At 40.0% G+C, this 21,856-nt stretch overlaps 2 protein-coding genes and 1 pseudogene across 2 annotated transcripts in view; all 3 read right to left on the minus strand.

Annotated features, from left to right (window-relative positions):
• Positions 1-5,567: 5,567 nt before the first annotated feature.
• Positions 5,568-8,875, minus strand: PRR4 (proline rich 4). Its single transcript, XM_004052722.4, has 3 exons — positions 7,897-8,875; positions 6,892-6,927; positions 5,568-5,890 (listed from the first exon to the last, which is right to left on the minus strand). Exons 1-3 carry the CDS (start codon positions 7,958-7,960, stop codon positions 5,586-5,588), a joined length of 405 nt encoding a protein of 134 aa, XP_004052770.1. The 5' UTR covers positions 7,961-8,875; the 3' UTR covers positions 5,568-5,585.
• LOC129525947 (taste receptor type 2 member 30-like) overlaps positions 5,819-21,856 on the minus strand; it is a 189,504-nt pseudogene continuing 173,466 nt past the window's right edge.
• Positions 6,892-21,856, minus strand: part of PRH1 (proline rich protein HaeIII subfamily 1) — a 264,900-nt gene continuing 249,935 nt past the window's right edge. Inside the window, exon 8 of the mRNA XM_063694582.1 lies at positions 6,892-6,927. The gene's annotated coding sequence lies outside the window, so the exon portion shown is untranslated. The remainder of the gene's footprint in view (positions 6,928-21,856) is intronic.

Genomic DNA, 21,856 nt, shown 5'->3' on the forward strand with positions numbered 1-21,856 from the left:
AAAGGAAGATGAAGTTATTCATTTTTTCCCTTTCCATTGTGTTTTCTTTAATTTTGGTGTTTTAAAGTTTCTTTTTAAATCTTTTTTCTTTTTTTTTCCTGGATAGAGAATTTTCTTGAGCCCCTTTTTAAAAGGTAGACCTTCTGGTGACAAATCCTCTCAGTTTTCTTTCATCAAATGTCTTTATAGCCCTTCCATTCCTAAAAGACAAATATACCAGATATAAAAACCAGAATCGAAAGTTATTTTATTTCATCACATAGACAGTGTTGTGCCACTTTTCTACGGCTTTCATCTATTTCTGATGTTTCCTGCTTCCATTTGTATTGTTTTCTCTCCTATAGATGAGCTATTTCCTCTAGCTGCTTTCAAAATTTGTTCTTTCTTTTAATTTTCAGATATTTTACCATGGTATACCTTAGTTTGGATTCTTTGTGTTTGTCTTGGTTAGTTTTATGCACTGAAAGTTTGTGTCCCCTCAAAATTCATATGTAGACATCCTAAATTCAATGTGACGTTATTTGGAGGTTAGGCCTTTGGGAGGTAATTAGGGTTAGATTAAGTCATGAGGGTGGGGCCCTCATGTTGAGATCAGAGGCCTTATTAAAAAAAAAAAGAGAGAGAGAGAGGAAGAAGGAGACAAGAGATATCTTTTTCTTTTCTCCAACATGTGAGGATACAATGAGATGATGTCCATCTATAGCCAAAAAATGTCTTCAGCAGAACTCATCTTTGCTGGCATTCTGATCAGCCTCCAGTATTGTGAGCAACACATTTCTGTTTTTATAAACCACCCATTCTATGGTATTCTGATACAGTAGCCTAAAATGGCTAAGAGATTTTGGGTTTGCTTGAATTTAGGAATCTGTGGGTTTTTGCCTATTGCCAAATTAAGGAAGTTTTCAGTCTTTGAGACCTTTCTCGAAGTTGCCCATTTCTTCTCTCCTTCTGGGACTCTGATAACACAAAAATTAGGCCTTCAGTTATAACACTACAGGTCCCTGAGGCTGTGTTTATAGTTTTTTCCTGCTTACCTTCTTGAATTTTTTATGTGGTTATTGTAAGTTTCAGTTCTAAAATGTCCATTCAGTTCTTTCATATATTTTAATTTTTTGGCTGAGATAATTTTTAAATTTGTTTCATATATGTTTGTAAGCAATATACTGGAAGCATTTTTATGATGACTGCTTTAAAATATTTTCTGAATAATTCCAACATCTTTGTCATTTTTGTTCTGGAATCTTCTAATTACCTTTTACATTCAAGTTGAGATTTTTCCTGGTTCTTTGTATACCAAATGATTTCTAAATGAACCAGGACATTTTAGGCATTATGAGACTCTAGAACTTATTTACCTTTTCTGTCTTAGCTAGCTTCCTCAGACACTACTCCAGCAAGGCAAGGGAGTGAGGGAGAGACACTGCATTACTGCCAGGTGATGATAGAAATAAAGGTTTCCTCTCAATCTCTGTTGACACCTAGGCAGGCGAAGGTTCCTCATTACTGCTGGCTGGAGGGTGGATTCTGGGTCACCACTAGGCCTCCACTGATAGCCTGTCTCAGAGGAAGAAGTGACTTGTTACTGTTTCCCACGTGGCCTCCACAAGCACCACCTGGTATGGAAAGGAGGGTGCTTCTTCATTGCGCTTTTAGAGTAGATCCAGCTCCCCATTTGCTCTCCAGTCATATCAAGGTGTGGAAGGAGAGTGAGGGGCTTATTACCACAAGTTGGGGATGAAAGTTCCAACTTCTGCTATTCTGAGATACTACTCTGGAGGAGGGTTGGGACACCTTGTCACAGCCTGGCAGGTGTGAAGATCTAAAGATCTAAGCTCTTCACTTGAGGTAATAGTGTTTTCTGTGGTACTTGACTACAGTAGAGTGATTATTGTCGAAATGTTTTCTGCCTTGGTAGACTATTTCCTTGACCTTTGCCTAAAATAATAGGCTTTTGTTGGGAAATTCTCATATGTGCCTGTTAGTATTTCTATGTTGATGGCATTTTTCAGCTAAAAGTCTGCAAATTATAAAGCAGAAAAGAAAACTTAGAGGATTCATCACTATACAATTTATTAAGTCCCTACCACATCTGCCTTGGTCTCTCCAGGTCTGAGTTTTCATATATTTTATATATAATGTTCAGGGTTTATAGTTTTTCTTAGTAGAAGGAATAGGGCAAAATACATTTACTCCATTTTTCTGGAAGCAGAAATTGGTTTACTTTCTGTAAGAAAGCAGCCGGTGAATTTCTGTCTAAATTCTCTGCCTTTTCAAGAGGAACTGGGCTTTACTTCTCAGATAACAACTGAGCAACGATAGACCTACAGGTGGCATTACTCTCTGTATAGGTAGAGAATAGGCTGAATATTAAATGTTAAGGAGCAGAATCATTGGAATTTAAATGAGGAAGGAGACTTAGTTTTTATTCACGTTAACCAGCCACCTGATGACATGCAACAGTGCATTTGTTCATCAACATACCTTTTAGATGGCCTTTCTGCTTCTTTTTTGAATGGCTTTAATGCTAAAGAAAGCAAGTGTTTATCAAATAATCTATTTTTTAGATAATTCATTATTAGAAGTTAATTCATTATTAGAAAGATAATTTATTAGAAGATAATTCATTATTAGAAAGAACAAAACGAGTCTTTTTTAATAAAAGAATAAATAAATTTAAATGTATTGAACTTTTATTGTTGTATATCATGTAGGGTAATTTTGTATACATGTTGCATTTTACAAGACTTAAATCGTGTAATTTTATATACATCTTGTAGGGTAATTTTATATACATTTTATAAGGTAATTTTATATACATTATGCATTTAATTCTTGTAAGTAGCCCTCTGCCTTAGCCAGTTCGAGCTGCTATTAACAAAATATCTTATCTTGGGTAATTTATAAATAATATAAATGGATTTGTCATAGCTCTGGAGGCTGGAAAGTTGAAGATTGAGATGGTACCAGATTTGGGGTTGAGTGAGAGCCCATTCCAACAGACAATTTCTCCTGGCTTCTCTCTCATAAGGCAGAAGTGTGAAAGAAAGATGAACATTGAGTCCCTACATGTCAAAAGAGATGGAACAGCTCAGCAGCCTTTGGGAGCTTCTTTTTGTAGGGAAATTGATCCCATTCATGAAAGCAGAGTCCACACGACTTAGCCACTTCCCCCAAAGACTCCATCTCTTAATACTATTGCATAGGGAATTAAGTTTCAACATAAATTTATTTTGTAGAGACATAAACATTCAAACTATAGCATTCTGTCCCTGGTCATCCCCCCAAATATATGGTCTTCTCACATACTAAGTACATTTATTTCATCTCCCAAATCCCAAAGTCTTAACTCATTTCAGCATCCACTTTGAAATCTAAATCCAAAGTCTTATCTAAATATCATCAAAATCAGATATGGTGGGGCCAATTTTCTAATATTGAACCATCTTTAACATCCTCATCCTCTTTCAACGTGGTTTATTATTCTTTTAGCATACTGTTCGTTTGTTTATGTACTATTGAATAGTTTCCCTAACAGAGTATCCTTGCTGTCCTATATATTTTGTTTAATGAAACTCAAAATGAATTCAGAAACTTGTTGTTCCCTGTACTTAAAAAATCTAAATAAGAATTATGTGCTTTTTAATGATAAAGATTAGATATTAAAATTTTCTGTATTCAGTGACATTGGAGGTGATAATGAGAGGTAGTTGGAGACAGTACATATCAAATTCTTTTGCTTCTTAGGGTTATTTTCTATTCAACTTTGCCTCAGCAACTTGAGTTAAATTTGGTAGTCTATATTATCTGACAATAATACTGATATTGCTGGAATTTTTACAATCAGAACAGAGTTTTACTCAAATTTCTTGCCCTTTAAAGTACATTATGCTGCACCATTTATGAAATCCACTCAAGTTTTTATAAAGAATGGTGAAGGATTTATGGAGGAAGAGAACTGAGCAATGAAAAAAGAGGAGAAAAGAGCATAGTGAGTTTTATGGAGAAGAGATCTAGAACTACATTTATGCCCCTAGAAACCAGGATTAATAGTTTTGGAAATTTTAAGAATTCCCCAGCACTTGCAACTCCCTCTCATTTGTTATATGTTCCTTGTTTTCCTAGAGTTACAAGAATATCAATGAAAGATGTAAAAATAATTTTAAGAATTTGCATTTATGCTATACAATCTAGGACAGAAGGGGAACAATGGAACTCTTTCCCCTTGGCAGCTGGCTTTATTAAGATAAAGGAGGAGGGAAGCCTGCTGGAAGCATCAATGAGCAAGAGTCCCAGATATTCTTAGATTGTATTAATGGCCCTCAAATTCTAGACTCAGAAACACCCACAAAGAGAAGCAACAATCAGAAATTGCATGCTATTAATATTTTATTGGTATACTGAAGAAAGAGTTATGACCACATTATTTCAATGTCATGGCTTTCTGAAGGAAGTTATCTTCTTATTTATTTTCTGAAACAAACAAAAAAAAAACAAGGAAATTTATACACAAGATACAACATGGCAAAACTTATCTAATTCCTTGATGATATTACTAAAATAAATTATTGCTTTCAAGATTAAGAAAACAGATTATTTTTATGGTGTTTATGTTTTGGTTACTGCTCAAAACATTCAAGGTTATATTTATGAAAATGACTGCAACTTGAACCTGTAGTAGTGAAAAACTAATACAAGCCTACATATCAATTAACAGTGGTTGACTGAAGAAATCGTGGTACAGTCACACAAGAGAATAGTATACAATTGTAACAACAGAAGAAAAATGTACAAATAAATCACCAAGAAGATCTATAGGTCTCCGTGAAATGATAAAGTTATCTAAGACATGTATTATTTGAAATAAGCAAATACAGATCTGCATATAAAATAATATGTCATTTGTGGGAAAAATAATGACGTATGCTTATATACATATAAATATTTCCAGGAGGATGTTAAAAAAATTAAGGGTGGTGACTTTTGGTGAGGGGTGTGGGTAAGTAGGATAAGGTGTCACTTTAAGATTTAGTTTCATACCATTCTGTTCAGTTAGATTTTTTTTTCCTTGAGCATGTACTAATTTCAAAATAAGTATTTTAAAAATTAAATAAGATATAAGAGCATCAAGTTCAACTATCATTTAGCAGGGACACTGGACCTGAGAGGCTGGTGTGAGGCAGGACTGAGCAAAGAGTCCTCTGGTGGAAACCTGAGAGAAACCTGAGATGGAGAGTCCTTGGGTTTGAGAAGGCAGACTCAAAGACAGGAGGCAGAGCACCAAAGGGAGAGCACACCCCACTTCCTCATTACCAACTCATTTTAATGAGACAAGTCATCTTAAGAAAAAAGTTGGGGAGGTCAGTATTTCATAAGATAAGAATTCTTTGAACCACTTGTTAAAAATACAAGGACTTGCAACCTTATCCAAGAATATCTGAATACAAATCTTTAGAAATGGGGTCCAGGATTATGTAATTTCAACATATTTCCAATTGATTTGTGAACACGATAAAGTTTGAGAACGGTAGCAGTTTGGGCATTTAATGGAGAATGAACTGGAATCATACCTGCCACTGAATTCTAGATTACCAGAGTGGCTGCTCCTGGGAATGTCTTGCTGGTCTGTCCCTCCAGAAGAATGATGATGCTTCCTGCAGGCTGACAGAAGGAAATCGGGGTAGAGAGAGTTGACGGTGTCCTCGTCGGGGTGGTCGTTGTTGATTTTGAAAAGGAGGTGGGGGAGGATGGCGGTGATGGCCTCCTGGTTGTGGTGGTCTCTGCTGAGGACCATCATCTTGGTTACCACTATCACCAGGGGGTCTAGGTAGGAGTCCTTCAGGAGGAGGTCTCTGGGGTCCCTGATCTGGTCTCTGACTTGAGTCCTCTACATCTGTGTGAGTAATTAATGGACAAGAATGCATGAGCTCAGTGAAGAAAAACCCTCCTCTCTTTATACTTCTCTCACCTTACCACACAGCCCCGTTCTCCCCAAACCTGCTGCTTGACTGTCAACTTCTTTTGTGCCCACTGTTTTTTTTTTCTTTTTATGCAGCTCTCAACTTAATCCATGTAAGAGTGATATGGAAAGTCTCATTTATTTGCTCCTGTGACAAGTATGTTTCCTTAAATTTGAAAAGAGGGGTTCTTGCATATCTTAGTTGCTAGAGGATGTCTCCAAGGACAGAAAAAAAAAAGCAAAAGCATTATAGCTTTCAGTTATGTTACTGGTTATTTTTTATTTTATTTTTTTTGGTTGCTGTAATGACTTACAAACTGTGACTCCATCTCTGGGCACCTAAGCCCTATGTGGAAACTAGAGCTGATTTCCCAGGCTCCTGGAACCAAGTAGAGAAATACTAAGAGACAGAAGAGAAAGACAATGTGAAAGCCTGAACATGATCACTAAACAGCTGTGGCAAGTATTTATCATCTGTAGTGACACAGCTGAGTGGGTCAACACAGAGAAAAGACATTCATGCACTGATTTTTTTGTTTTGTTTTGTGTTACTCCCTGAAGCCACATAACTGTGCAGGGGAACACTGGGGGAAGAAAGAAGCAGTTAAGGATGGAGGAGTCAGAATGAGAACACTTCTCATTTGTTCATCATCTCTCAGCAGTCATTCCAGCCTGGGAAAAAAGCCTGCCCACTCCTATTGTCCTCAAAGCCAGGCATCTCTGTATTCAAGTTGGTGGCCTGGCTCATGGTCCCCAGAATCAAAGATGGGTAAGAACTGCCTATATATTTAGGGGCACTAATATTAATCAATGCCTGACCCCTCTTACCACCTCCTCCCAAAAAATTAATGAGAAGAAGACACTGAAGGAAACTAAAAAGAAATTATAGTAGAAAAAGAAAGAAAAGAAATGGATTGAGGATCATTGGGATTTACCTGGTATGGTGAAAGTAAAGTCTTCATAGTTCACATCTAGGAAAAGAAGCACAGGATGAAGTGAACATTACCTCATAAATCTTTCAGGGCTCATAGTGGTCTATAGGGAAAGGGGTCTTCTGGCCACACCCTGTGCATTCCCTAAGTTACCTCATCAACCATGTTCTGTGAAGCTGCTGGAAGGGGAGGAAGATGTTAGGGGAGGCAGGATTGTTACTATCGCTGAGCATCAACCACGAATTCAACATAGAAGAGTCCCTTTTTGTCATCCTTAGGATCCCTCAAACCCTAATGCTAATTTAGGCACACTTCTCTGGCTATTTTTATGTCATATTTTAGATCTTTACCTTCTTCCTTCTTTAAATATTTTGATCATATTCACAAGCTTGCCCAAGAGGAGCAACCAGGAGTAAATATTTGGATATAATCTTACACATACTGCCTACAACATATTGAAATTTTAAATGTGATTGGAAGAAAAATGGGAATTTGGACACCTGATATTTCTATACCACTATGTAGAAAGACACAAATGTATTATCCAGTCCCCTATGTCTGACAGTACTCTGATGTTTGTTTATCTCTTTCATTGATTCTGCATCCCCTGTACAGCAAGGACACCATCATCGCTGTCCACTGAGGTTACTGTAGCATCTTCATAGCTGGACTTCCCTGGATCAGTCTTGCATTCTCCACTGCATCCTTCACAGCACAGCCAGGTCTTTCTAAAAATACAAATCTTACTTTGTCATTCCTCTAATTGAAATTCTCTATTGGGTTCCAAGTGTATATCAAATAAAGTATAAGGCCTTGGCATGGAATGAGGGCACAACAGATGTCATCCTTGGAATGAGAGCTCCAAAGCCCTACCGTTCTTCTCAACCTCCTTCCTCCCCTCCTGCTCTTCCTCTGCAGTGGTGTAGGGTGAACCCCTGAGGCCCTAGAAGAGTCATGGCCCCTCATCCCACTCCCCATCTCCTTTTTTAAAACAATAATTTTTTTTACCATTATCTGTGCTCTGAGCTGAGCTCAGAGCCAGAAGGACCACTGAGAGCAGGACCAGCAGCATCTTGAAGGAGGCTCTGGAGTTGCTCCCAACTCTGCGTTGAGATAAACATGGCAGCTCCCTTTATAAACATGAGCAGAACAATGGCACCTTTGAGCTCCATACTGGGTGGACCTCACCACCTAAAAGATTAGGTTTTGCTTTCCTCTCATAAAGTTGAATGCATCTCTTATTACTTTTTGGGATTTTAGCCCAGCAGGATGTGGTGGTAGGATGTGGTTAGGTACAACCTGTGACTTGAGCATAGTTTCTGAAGAAACAGTATCCAAGCAATCAGCACAAATACTACAATTGAAGTTCAGTCATCATTTGATTTTCAATTGGGTTAGACAGTTAGTCTTTCCCCTTCATTGGTTGTCTGTGTGCACACGTGCTTACGTTTGTATATGTTTGTCAGCAGTGATCTTACAGCCAGAAGTGAAAATGATTAATATCTCTAGCTATTAGTGTAGCATAAATTCCATTTTTATAGCATATATACCTATATGGATGATATGTAGCTTAATTTCATAATAATATAGAGATCATTTCTGTTTAATGTTGAGTTGTGTGAGGACAACACACACTTGGGCACACGTGGATGACAGAAGTTTTACCCTCAGGCTACTCTGGCCCAAAGAGATTAAGATTCTCCTAATCTAGCACTAACCAGAGATACTTTATTGTAGTAGAACACAGGTATTAAAACATTCTATCTCTATTAATATCCTGGAGGTTAGTAAAGCAAAATTGGCCACAGAAAGCACCACTAGATTTCTGCATCAGAACAGTGTGAATACACAGTTCCTTGAACAAGCCACGCTATTTTATGTCCCTAAGACTTCTTCCATGGTCTTTCTCTTTTCTAGAATGTTCTATAAGATTCAGTTTAGGTCTTACTTCTTGTACCAAATATTTTAATCACACTGGTTATTGAGTGGACACAATAATACAATCTAATTAGATAGTATGATAGCCTGTTGAAAGCCTCAAGTATTACATTGATTTTCTATTTTTTAATTAGTTTCCATTCTATTTGCTTCTCAGATTGCCTTTACCAAAGATTATTTTCTCTGCAATATTCTTATACTCATTCTTCTTCACTCTTGTGCTGAACCTTACTTGTTGATATGTTATATTGTGAATCAATCCTCCCTATGTCTATGTTTTATATCTTACTGCTTTCTTCATGTGTTCTGGGAGAAATCTTTATTTGATTTTCTAAACAAGGTTCTGTACTTCTCTTTGCTTGCTTTCTTCTTTTTTGTTTTTAAAATTTGGCACCAAGGTTTTGTGTTTCTGAAAAGTTTGGTAGGGTCCTGAGTTGGTAGCTTAATCTTCACCTGCTGATTTTTCTGTCCTATCTAGTAGTTTTCTGCTTATATTTTCATGGAACCCCTAGATCAATCAGTATCACCAGCTGCCACTTTTCATTACAGGCGTTGTATAGGTCTCGTATTATTGTTACGTTTTTGTACAGGGCTGGTGATAATTTGAGGGTAGCTTGGTTGGAAGTATGACAGGGTCGGGGGAATGTGACTGGAAATCTTAAAGACAGGCCTCTTGACCATTGTGGATAAGTGGATCCTGTGCTGTGCAGATGAAGGTCTGGTCTGGCTCTTCTGAAGGGTTGGAGGTAATATTACAGGAAGATTTTCTAATCAATGGTGTTTGTTATGGATAACTTTACTTTGGCAAAGTGACCAAAAAAATAAATATTTTCTCTGGCATAATTATGGACATATTTTGAAGGTGAAATATATTATGAGTTAGCAATTCTTCTCTATGTGGGAAGCAGAAGAGTTCTAGCTGTGCTTTAGGATTTTACGGGTGAGAGAGAGTAGTTGTTTGGGCCTACAGACCCAGCTGTGTTACTAGGATTGCTGCCTCTGATTTCACCAGACACTGTTTAACATGGGAAGTGGAGATAAGTAGTTCTGCCTAGGTGGCTTATGGTAGACCATCAGGTAGGAAAGAAAGGTCAGAGAGAAGGAGCAGAGGGGCGTGCCATGCAGACATGATTCACTGTGTGGGTGGCTGAGGAAACTGCAGTCCTGGTGGAAGGCAGGCTTCTCCTTGGCTGGTGAGTGCAGGAAGACCACAGGTGATGCCTGCAAATATCACTCAGCTCAGACCCTTACCCTGACATTCTCCAGTGTAAGCAATGAGAGAAAGAGATTAATGTATCAGGAAATAATAAACATCAGCTATGATCTCACCACACACAACCACAACAGAGGTGACGGAGGAGCTGAAACAGACACTGTCAGTGAGTAAGGGTGGGGTCAAATCGAGAAGCAGGACTGCAGCAGGAGCTTAGGCACTTGTAGGTGAGTGGACACTCTCAGCAATCCACTTGCCTTTTACAACAGATGAAAACTTAACATATCCCTAATATAATTCTTGATTCCTACTTCCTAAAACCTGCTCTCCTTCATACTAATTTCTTATGGCTACCCTAAAAAAATGCCCCACAAGTGGCTTAAACAACAGAAATTTACTTTCTCATAGTTCTGGAGCTTGAAGTACAAGATTAAGGTGTCAACAGGTTTGGTGTCTTCTGAGGCCCTGTCTCCTTCACTTCTAGATGGCCGGTTCTTGCTGTATCTTCACATGGGGTTTTATCTGTAGACGTGCATCCCTGGTACCCCTCTGTGGTCTGTGCTAATGTTCTTTTCTTATGAGGACAGGTGTCAGATTGGATTAGCACCAACCCTATCAGCTTCATTTTAACCTAATCACCTCTTTAAAGGCCATGCTGCAAATAAAGTCACATTCAGCGGTATCAGGGGTAAGGGATTCAACATGAGAGTTTGGAGGGAACACAGTTTAGCTGATAACACCTCACAATCTTTTCTCAGTTCATGACATTTGTTTCACTCAACCATTCAAAAACATAAGTGTCACTCTTGATTGTTTAGTCCCCTTCGTGTACTGCCCTTAGCAAATCCAATTGGTTCTACCTTCAAAAGATATCCCATATATGATCAGTTTCATAATCTCTATCAGAAGGCCCTGAGTCAAGCCATGATTCTCCCTCCTGGAGGACTTTCAACAGTCTCCAGCTGATCTTGGTGACATTCTTGCCCCTCACCACATCCCATGCAGTTCTCCTTACAACAGCCAGAGTGATCTTTTAAAAATAGAATTTAGAACATCAGCAAGATGGCTGACTAGAGTTCCCTGGCACTCATTTCCCCACAAAAAGAAATCAAGAAAACAAACAATTTTATGTCAGCTAGTGTGATTTAAAAAGTATGCTGGAGACCACCAGGGGAACAGAAACACCTCTGTGAAGTACAGAAACTCAGTATAGCATCCTGCCTCTGACATACTCTCTCTTCAGTCAAGGTTGGCTCAGGGTCATCAGTAACTCCATTCTACAGGAAAAAGTAAGCTGTAGTTCCCCAGTGGTCCACATTGCCATAAAAAATGTCAACAATCTTTGCCCCACTGTTCTCACTGGCACAAAAACCAGTCTGGAGAGCAGTTGGGATTTCCAAACTGCGTTGCCTTACATAGTAAGAGACTACCTTGAGCACCCTCTGCCCCTGCAATGTAAGGTGCTATGGCTCAGTGCCATCTCCACACTGAACCTATATAGAGAGTGTGTCTTGCTTTGAGCATCAGTAGCACCCGGCCCTCTATCACTTGAGGCCCCACCATCATTCCAACACATTCATACAGGTATCTGCAGCACCATGACCCTAGCTTCCCAGAGCCTAGCCAGATAAACTAATCAAGACCCCGGCATCCGAACCCATGTGGTGCACCACCAATCCAGGGAAGAAGTGAACAGCAGGGAAGCCACCCATCTGCCTACTAGCCACGACACCCACACCTCACAACCAGCTAGTCTGCTGAGCCTGTGCATGCTGGTGCCCAGCCTGAAAACTGGTCCTGTGGTGGGCCCACCCCCAGGACTACAGCCTGCTTGGGCCACAACAACTCTGAGTTTGTGCATGGTCTAATAATTGGTCCTGCAGTGACCCTGCCCCTCAGATGGGACTCTGTAGAGATGGATGGCCTTGCTACACCTGTGAGCACTGACAGCAACCCGCCCACCCAGCAGGAAGACCGCAGTGCATGTAAGTGCACGCACCTTGAGAAAAGGCTCTTTCCACTGCTGCTGGTGGCACAGTTACCACCGGGGGCTGCAGCAGTGCAATGCCAGTTGGACCCAGCAAAGTGGCAGGATCCTCAGCATTCTAGCATATGCAGTGTTCTGCACCTCAGGCACCGGAAAGGCTGTGAACCAGACATAGGGAGCCAAAGCACATGCTTTCCAGAACCAGAGAGCTGCCTCCCTGTGGCTGCTGACACAGACAGCAATGTCACCCCTGCAACACAGCAGCAGAGATGCTGCACACTTGCATGCAACCTGGGGACACGCCCTCTCCACCTGCTGCCCTGCTGCTGAGTCTGCTGATGCAGCTGGGGGCCAGAGCATGTGCCACTGGCAGTGACCTGACTTCCACCAGCAGCAGAGCCACTGTGAACTTGCATGTACCCTGAGGACTGGCTTATGCTGCTGCCAGAAGCCGAAGTGTGCTCCACATTGCCAGAGAGCTGCCTGCTAGTGGCTGCTGCCACTGACAATAACCACACCCTGCCCTAGCAGCACAGCTGCAGCAAATTTCCATGTGCCTCGAGGACAGGCTTTCTTCAGGTATTGCTCCTGCTATTGGGAGATCCAAGGATTACCCCATCCAACTTACCACAGCCAACGTCCATGTACATAACTAGGGGGACTGAGGACAGGCCTGCCAAGCCTGGTTCCATCATCCCAGTGCCCAGGCACACTACCCAGGGGTGTGGCAATCATCCTGCTTTGTCCACCACCACTGGCATTTGCACATTCCTTTAGGAGGACTGAGAATGGGCCCAACCAGCCTGACAGTAGCACTGTAGCCAGAAACAATATGCATGCAACATCTGAAGGCCTGGAGACCGGCCCCCAGTCCATCACAACCACCTCTAACACCAGAGCTTGCAACTTGAGAATCTGAGGGTTGTCCAACCAAGCTACAGAAATTGCCCATGGCAAGCACATTCCCAGAGGCCTAAAGGCCCACCCACCCTTTCATCCTACCATTGCAACTGCTAGTACCCAAGTAAGCTACTTAAAGCCCCCGAATTGTTCTGCTTAAAGCTGCTAAAACTGGTACAAACATATGTTGCCTGGGTGCCAAATATAGGCACTCTCAGCCCACTGTTACCCCTACTGGGGCCCAAGAACTGGCCCACCTAAAATCTCTGTCCCCAGGAAAACCTCACTACAGCCTCCAATCACAACTACAGCCTAAGCCACTGAGGAAGTCACAGACACCACTTATGCTGTTAATAGCTGAAGGAATAATATAAGACCACCTTACTGCACACACAGAATCAAAGCCAAAGTGTCCTACTGAATCAACACCACAGATACATCTTCAGAAAGAAAAGTTAATGTTTTGGATCTGTGTCCCTGCCCAAATCTCATGTTGAATTATAATCCCCAATGTTGGGGGAGGGGCTTCATTGGAGGTAATTGGATCATGGGGGTGGATCCTTCATGAATGGTTTAGCACCATCCCCTGGGTACTATTCTCATGATGATGAGTGAGTTCTCATGAGATTTGCTTGTTTAAAAGTGTGTGTCACCTCCCCCCAACCCAGTCCTTCTCCTGCTATGTAAGATGCCTGCTCCTGCTTTGCCATTTGCCATGAGTAAAAGCTCCCTGAGGCCTCCCCAGAAGCAGATGTCACTATGCTTCCTTTACAACCTATGAAACTGTGAGCCAATTAAACCTCTTTTCTTCATAAATTACCCACTCTCAGGTACTTCTTTATAGCAATATGAGAATGAACTGATACAGAAAATTGGTACTGAAGAGTAGGGCATTGCTATAAAGATACTAAAAATGTGGAAGCGATTTTGGAGCTGGGTAATGAGCAGAGGTTAGAAGAGTTTGGAGGACTCAGAAGACAGGAAGATAAGGGAAAATTTGGAACTTCCTAAAAACTTGTAAATTGTGACCAAAATGCTAATACTGATATGGAAAATGAAGTCTGGGCTGAGGAGATCTCAGATAAAAATAAGGAACTTATTGGGAACAACTGGAGCAGTCACTTTTGTTATGCTTTAGCACAGAGCCTGGGTGCATTGTTCCCCTCCTTTAGGGACTTGTGGAACTTTGAACTTGTGAGTGATGATTTAGGGTATCTGGTGGAAGAAATTTCTAAGCAGCAAAGTGTTCAAGATATGACCTGGCTGCTTCTAACAACCTAAGCTCATATGCCTAAGCAAAGAAATGAGCTAAAACTCAAATTTGTATTTAAAAGGGAAGCAGAGTGTAAAAGTTTGGAAAACTTGCAGGCTGGCCATGTGGTAGAAAAAAAATTCCCATTTTCTAGAGAAGAATTTACCCCAGCTGCAGAAATTTGCATGAGTAAAGAATAACCAAATGTTAACAGCCAAGACAATGGGAGAAAGACATTGAAGGCATTTTAGAGACTTTTGTAGCCACACTCACATCACAGGCCTGGAGGCCTAGGAGGGAAGAATGGTTTCCTGGGCCAGGCCCAGGGCCCCACTGACCTGCACAGCCTCCAAACACTGTTTCCTGCATCCCAGCTGCTCCAGTTCCAGCTGTGGCTCAAAGGGGTCCAGCTGCAACTCAGGCTGCTGCTTCAGAGGATGCCAGCCATAAGCTTTGGCAGCTTCCATGTGGTGTTAAGTCTGTGAGTGTGCAGAGTGCGAGAGTTGAGGTTTGAGAGCCTCTCTTTTGATTTCAGAGGATCTACAGAAAAGCCTAAATGTCCAGGCAGAAGCCTGCTGCAGAGGCAGTGCCCTCACAGAGAACCTCTACTAGGGCAGTGCAAAGGGAAAATGTGGAGTTGGAACCCCTACACAGAGTCCCCACTGGGGCACTGCCTAGTGGAGCTGTGAGAAGACAGCTGTCATCATGCAGACCCCAGAATGATAGATCCTCTGACAGCTTGCACCATGCACCTGGAAAAGCTGCAGGCACTCAGTGTCAGCCCTTGAGAGAAGCTGTGGGAAATGAACCCCGCAAAGCTGCAGGGGTGGAACTGAAAAGGCCTTGGGAACCCACCCCTTCCATCAGTATGCCTGGATGTGAAACATAGAGAGTCAAATGAGGTTATTTTGCAGCTTTAAGATTTAATGACTTCCCTGCTGGTTTCAGATTTGCATGGGGCCTGTAGCCCCTTTCTTTTTACAGCTTCCTCTTTTTTGGAACAGGAATGTTTACCCAATGCTTGTACCCCCCTTGTATCTTGGAAGTAACTGTTTTTTGAATTTACAGGCTCATAGGTGAAAGAGACTAGCCTTGTCTGAGATCAGCCTTTGGACTTTCGACTTTTGAGCTAATGCTGAAATGATTTAAGACTTTGGGGGACTCTTGGGAAGGCATGATTGTATTTTGAAATGTGAGAAGGACATGAGATTTGGGAGTAGTGATGGGCTGAATGACATGGTTTGGATCTGTGACCCCACCCAAATCTCATGTTGAATTGTAATCCCCAATGTTGGGGAAGACTGGCATGGTGGGAAGTGATTGGATAATGAGGGCAGATTCTTCATAACTGGTTTAGTACTATTCTCTCACTGCTGTTCTCATGATGGTGAGTAAGTTCTCATGAGATCTTGTTGTTTAAAAGTGTGTTGCATCTCGCCCCCACTTGGTCCTGATCCTGCCATGTAAGACTCCTGCTCCAGCTTTGCCTTTTGCCACAAGTAAAAGCTTCTTAAGGTTTCCCCAGAAGCATATGCTTCTATGCTTCCTGTACAGCCTGCGGAACCATGAGCCAATTAAACCTTTTTTTGAAAAATAAATTACTCACTCTCAGGTATTTCTTTATAGCAATGTGAGAATGGACTGATACAAAAATCTTCCCCTATAAAAGCCAATTTAAAAAACAGAAGAAGCAACTATTTCACCAGATGCACAGACATCAATGTAAGGACACAGGAAACATGAAAAAGCAAGAAAATATGACACCTCCAAATCAACACAATACTCCTCCAGCAGTAGATTCCAATGAAAAAGAAATTTATGTAATGTTGGGGAAAATATTTAAAAAATGATACTAATGGAGCTCAGTGAGATAAAAGAGAACACAGGTAAAAAATAGAAAGAAACCAGAAAACCATTTCAGGATATTAAAGAGAAATTCAACAATGAAATGGATATCATAAAAAAGAATCAAACAGAAATGCTGGAGATAAAGAAATCAATAAATAAAAGAAAAATACATCTGAAAGCTTCAAAAATAGAATAGGTCAATGAGAAGAAAGAACATCAGAACTTGTAAACAAATATTTTAAACAACCCAGTCAGACAAAAAAAGAGGGGTAAAATGTGAAAAAGATGAATAAATCCTACATGACATATGGGATGCCATAAAGCAACCAAATTTTTGAATTTGGTTTTTTCCCAAAGGCAAAATGAAAGGCAAAAACATAAAAAACCTATATAATGAAATAATAGAAGAAAACCTCTCAAGTCTAGCAAGAGAGTTAGACACCTAGATACAGGAAGCTTAGATAGATACAACCCAAAAAAATTTTCTTCATGTCACATTATACTCAAACTGTCAAAAGTCAAAGAGAAAAACACTATAGAAGTGGCAGAGCAATATGGTGGAATAGAAGGCTCCACCAATCATCCCACCCACAGGAACACCAAATTTAACAACTGCCTGCATAATCAAAGCACTTCCATAAGAACCAAAAATCAGGTGATCACTCAAAGTACCTGTTTTTAACTTCATATTACTGAAAGAGGTACTGAAGAGGGTAGGAAAGACAGTCTTGAATTGCCATTGCCACCCTTGTCTTAACCCAGCAGCAACTACGTAGAATGGAGAATCTTTAGACTTGGGGAGGGAAAGTGCGGTGATTTTGAAACTTTGCAGTGATTTTGAAACTTCGCATTGAAATCAGTGCTGCTTTGTGACAATGGAAGGCAAAACCGGGGTGAACTCAGCTGATGTCCACCCACAGAGGGAGCATATAGACCAGCCCTAGCCAGAAGAGAACTGTACATTCCAGCAGCCAGAACTTGAGTTCTGGCAAGCCTTGTCACTGTGGGCTAAAGTAGTCTGGGTCTCTAAATAAATTTGAAAGGCAGTCTAGGCCACAAGGACTACAAATCCTAGGTGAGTCCTAGTGCTCAGCTGGGCTCAGGGCAAGTAGACTGGTGGGGGCGGTGGGTACATGACCTACTGAGACATCAGCTGGGGTGGCTAAAGCAGTGCTTGGGCCATCCCTCCCTCAACGCCCAGCTACATAGCTTATGGCTCCAAAAGAGACCACTTCCTTCCACATGAGGAGAGGAGAAGGAAGAGTGAGGAGGACTTTGTCTGGCATCTTGGATACCAGCTTAGCCTCAGTAGGATAGAGCTCTGGTCAGAGTCATGAAGCCCTGATTTCAGACTCTAGCTCCCAGATGACATTTCTAGACACACACTGGGCTGGAAGGAAACCTACTGCATTGAAAGGAAGAGCCAAGTAATGGAAGAACCAATCACCTGCTGATTAAAGAGCACTTGGGCCTTGAATAACAAGCAGTGATATCCAGGTAGTATGCTGTGGGCCTTGAGTGAGACTCTGAGATGTGCTGGTTTCAAGTGAGACCCAACACATTCCTAGCTGTGGTGGGTATGGTCAGAGATTCCTCCTGCCTGCGAAAAGCAGAGAGAAAAAGTAAAGGGGACTTTGTCTTGAACCTTAGGTACCAGGTCAGCCACAGAGAAGTATAACACCAAGTGGGCTCTTGGGGTCCCCAGTTCCAGGCCCTGGCTCTTGGACAGCATTTATGGACCTGCTCTGGTCCAGATGGGGAGCCCACCACTATAAAAGGTGAGTCCTAGATCTGGCAGCATTATTCACCACAGGCTGAATGAAGAGCCCTTGGTCCTTAAGTGAGCATCAGTGGTAGCCTGAGAGTATTCCCATAGGCTTGTGGTGATGGTGGCCATGGGGCAAGGTGCCTCTGCATATGAAAAGGGAAGATTAGAATGGGGAGAATTGCATCTACTGGTTTGAGTGCCAGCTTAACAGCAGTACAATAGAACACAAGGTAAATTTCCAAAGTTTTGGACTCTAGTCCGTGGCTCCTGGACAGCATTTTTGGACCTGCCCGGAGCTAAGGGATCTTGCTGCTATGAAGAGAAGCACATAAGCCTATCCGTAAGCCCCAAAGCAGTACTAAGAAGGAAGATTATTGCTATATGTGCCTACATCAAAAAATAAAAAAACTTCAAATAAACAATCTAATGATGCATCTTAAAGAACTAGAAAAGAAAGAGCAAACCAAACCCGAAATTAGTAGAAAAAAGAAATAAAGACTAGAGCATAAATAAATGAAATTAAAATTAAAAAATACAACAGAAGAATGAAACAAAAAGTTTGTTTTTTGAGAAGATAAACAAAATTGACAAACCTTTTGACAGACTAACCAGGAAAACAAGAGAGAAAACCCAAATAAATAAAATCAGAGATGAAAAAGGAGATATTACAACCTATACCACAGAAATTCAGGGGATTATTAGAGACTACTGTGAGCAGCTATATGCTAATAAATTGAAGAAACTGATAAATTCCTAGACAAATGCAACCTGCCAAGATTGAACTATACAGAAATCCAAAAACCTGAATAGACCAATAACAAGTGATGAGATCAAAGCCATAATAAAAACTGTCCTAGCAAACAAAAGACCAGGACCTGATGACTTCACTGCTGAATTTTACCAAACATCTAAAGGAGAACTAATACTGATTCTTCTCAAACTATTCTGAAAAATAGAAAGGGAAGGAATACTTTCAAACTCATTTGGTGAGGTGAATATTACCCTAATATGAAAAGTAGACAAAGACACATTAAAAAAAATACAGGCCAATATTTTGGATGAACATTGATACAAAAATTCTCAACAAAATGCTAGCAAACAGAATGCAACAGCCCATTAAAAATACAATTCATCATTACTATGTGGCATTTATCCCATGGATGCAAGAATAATTCAACATGTGCAAACCAATGAACGTTGATAAATCATAAAAACAGAATGAAGGACAAAACTAATATGCATTGCAATAGATAATGAAAATCATTTGATAAAATTCAACATTCCGTCATGATAAAAATCATCAAAAACTGGGCATAGAAGGAAAATGCATCAACATTATTAAAACGATATATGACAGACCCACACCTAATATCATACTGAATGGGGAAATACTGAAAGCTTTCCTCTAAGATCTGGAACATGACAAGGATGCCCACTGTCATCATTGTTATTCAGCATAGTACTGGAAGTTCTAACTACAGCAATCAGATGAAAGAAAAGAGAACGGAAGGGAAGGGAAGGGAAGGGAAAGGAAGGGAAGGGAAGGGAAGGGAAGGGGAGGGGAGGGGAGGGGAGGGGATGGGAGGGGAGGGAAGGGAAAAGAAAAGAGAGCATCCAAAATGGAAAGGAAGGAGTCAAATTATCCTTGTTTGCAGATGATGAAACTTTATGTTTGGAAAAAAACAAAGACTCCACAAAAATGTATTAGAACTGATAAATACATTCAGCAAAATTTCAGGATACAAAATCAACATACAAAATTCAGTAACATTTTTATATGCCCACAGGGAACAGTCTGAAAAAAATCAAGAAAGTATTCTTATTTACAATAGCTACAAGCAAGATAAAATACCTAGGAATTAACCAAAGTGAAAGATGAAAAGTATAAAAGTATAAAACATTGGTGCAAGAAATTGAAGATAACACACTAAAATGGAAAGACATTCTATGTTCACGGATTGGAAGAATCAGTATTGTTAAAATGTCCATACTACCCAAAGCACTCTGCAGATTCAATGCAATCCCTATCAAAGTATCAAAGACATTCTTCACAGAAACAGAAAATACAATTCTAAAATTCGTATGGTACCACAAAAGACTCCGAATAGCCAAAGCTGTCCTAAGCAAAAATAACAAATTTGGAGGAATCACATTACCTGACTTTAAATTGTCTTAAATACTACAGAACTATGGTAACCAAAATGGCATGACACTGGCATAGAAACAGGCATTTTTGGACTGTGAGCCTGGCCTCTATGAATCATCGCTTCAGCTCCTGATTGGTCCAGAGCCAAGGCCCTGGGCCAAGCTGAGTCACAAGTTCTCCAAGACAGCCCATGGACTAAGCGCATTCCTTCCCCTTCCCAGTCCATAAACACCCTGGACCCCAGCCTCATAGAGGGCAACCCATTTGGGTCCCTCTGTCCGCTGGTAGAGAGCTTTCTTCTTTTGCTTGTTAAACTTATGCTTTAACCTCACACTTGTGTCTGTGCTTCTCAATCATCTTGGAAGTAGGACAAAGAACTCCAGATATTATCTCAGACAATAAGAGACTGCTATCTTGGTGCGTTGGCAAAACTACAACACTACAACAAGAAAACTTTGGGGAAACTCTCCAGAACACCATAGTGGGCAAAGATTTCTTGAGTAATACCTCACAAGCACTGGCAACTAAAGCAAAATTAAAATTTTAATTTTAAAATTAAAATTTAAAAAAAACTTCAAAGTTAAAAATTATTAAAAAAGAGAAAAGCATCCAGTCATATGTAAGGGAACTATCACCAGATCAAAAGAGAATTTATCAACAGAAAGTTTATAGGCTAGGAGACAATAAATAGTATGGAATATTCAAAGTTCTGGAAGAAACACTTTCAGTCATACATACTATACTCAGAAATGTTATCCTTCATAAATAAAGGGGAAATAAAATCTTTCACAGATAAGCAAAAGCTTTAGACTAATCTTACAACAAGTGCCCAAGGGAGTTCTACATCTGGAAGCAAACAGATGATAATCACTATTTTGAAAATACACAAATACTCACTGTTGTTAGAGAAGACACACAAAGAATAAAGAGAATCAAGCCTTATTATTTCAGAAAACTAAAAGAAATGATAAACAATAAGAGAGGAAGAAAGGAAGAAAGGGACATATAAAACAACCAGGAAACAATAAGCAATATAGAAAAACCAAAACCTCACATGTGAATAATAACCTTGAGGTAAACAAATTAAATTCCCCATTTAAAAGATATATAAGTCATATAAAAGGGAACCCCCATTAGATTAACAACGAATTTGTCAGAAGAAACCTTACAGGCCAGGAGAGAATGAGATGACATATTCAAAGTATTGAAACAAAAAAAATCTTATCAGCAAAGAATACTATTTCCAGCAAAGCTATTCTTCAAAAATGAAGTAGAAATAATGGCTTTCCTAAACAAGAAAAACTGGAAATTTATCACTACTACACTGGTCCTATAAGAAATGCTGAAGGAAATTCTATACCTTAAAGCAAAAAGACAATATGGTCCATCACAAAAACACACACAAGTATAAAACTCACTGGTAAAGCAAATACACAAATGAAAAAGAGAAAGGATTCAAATTTTACCACTACATAAAATCAACAAATGACAATTATAAACAATAAAAAATATAGAAAGGTAAAAGGACATATGAAATAACCAGAAAACAATTAATAAAATGACAAGAATAAATCCTCCGGTAGTAATAAGCTTGATGGTAAATGAACTAAAATTTTCAGTTTAAAGATATAGACTGGCTTAATGGATTTTAAAAAGCATGACACAAGTATATGCTGCCAATAATAAAGTAAATTTCTCTGTAAAGACACATGGACTTAAAGTGAAGGGATGAAAAATGATATTCTATGCAAATAGAAACAAAAAGTGAGAAGTACTATACTTGTATCAGATAAAACAGATTTTAATTTTTAATTTGCAAACAGCAAAAAGACACAAAAAAGGTCATCATGTAAGATAAAGGGATCAATTCAGCAAGAGGGATAATACAATTCTAAATATTCAAACAACACTGGAGC

Source organism: Gorilla gorilla, chromosome 10 (assembly GCF_029281585.2).
Source record: "Gorilla gorilla gorilla isolate KB3781 chromosome 10, NHGRI_mGorGor1-v2.1_pri, whole genome shotgun sequence".
NCBI lineage: Eukaryota > Metazoa > Chordata > Mammalia > Primates > Hominidae > Gorilla > Gorilla gorilla.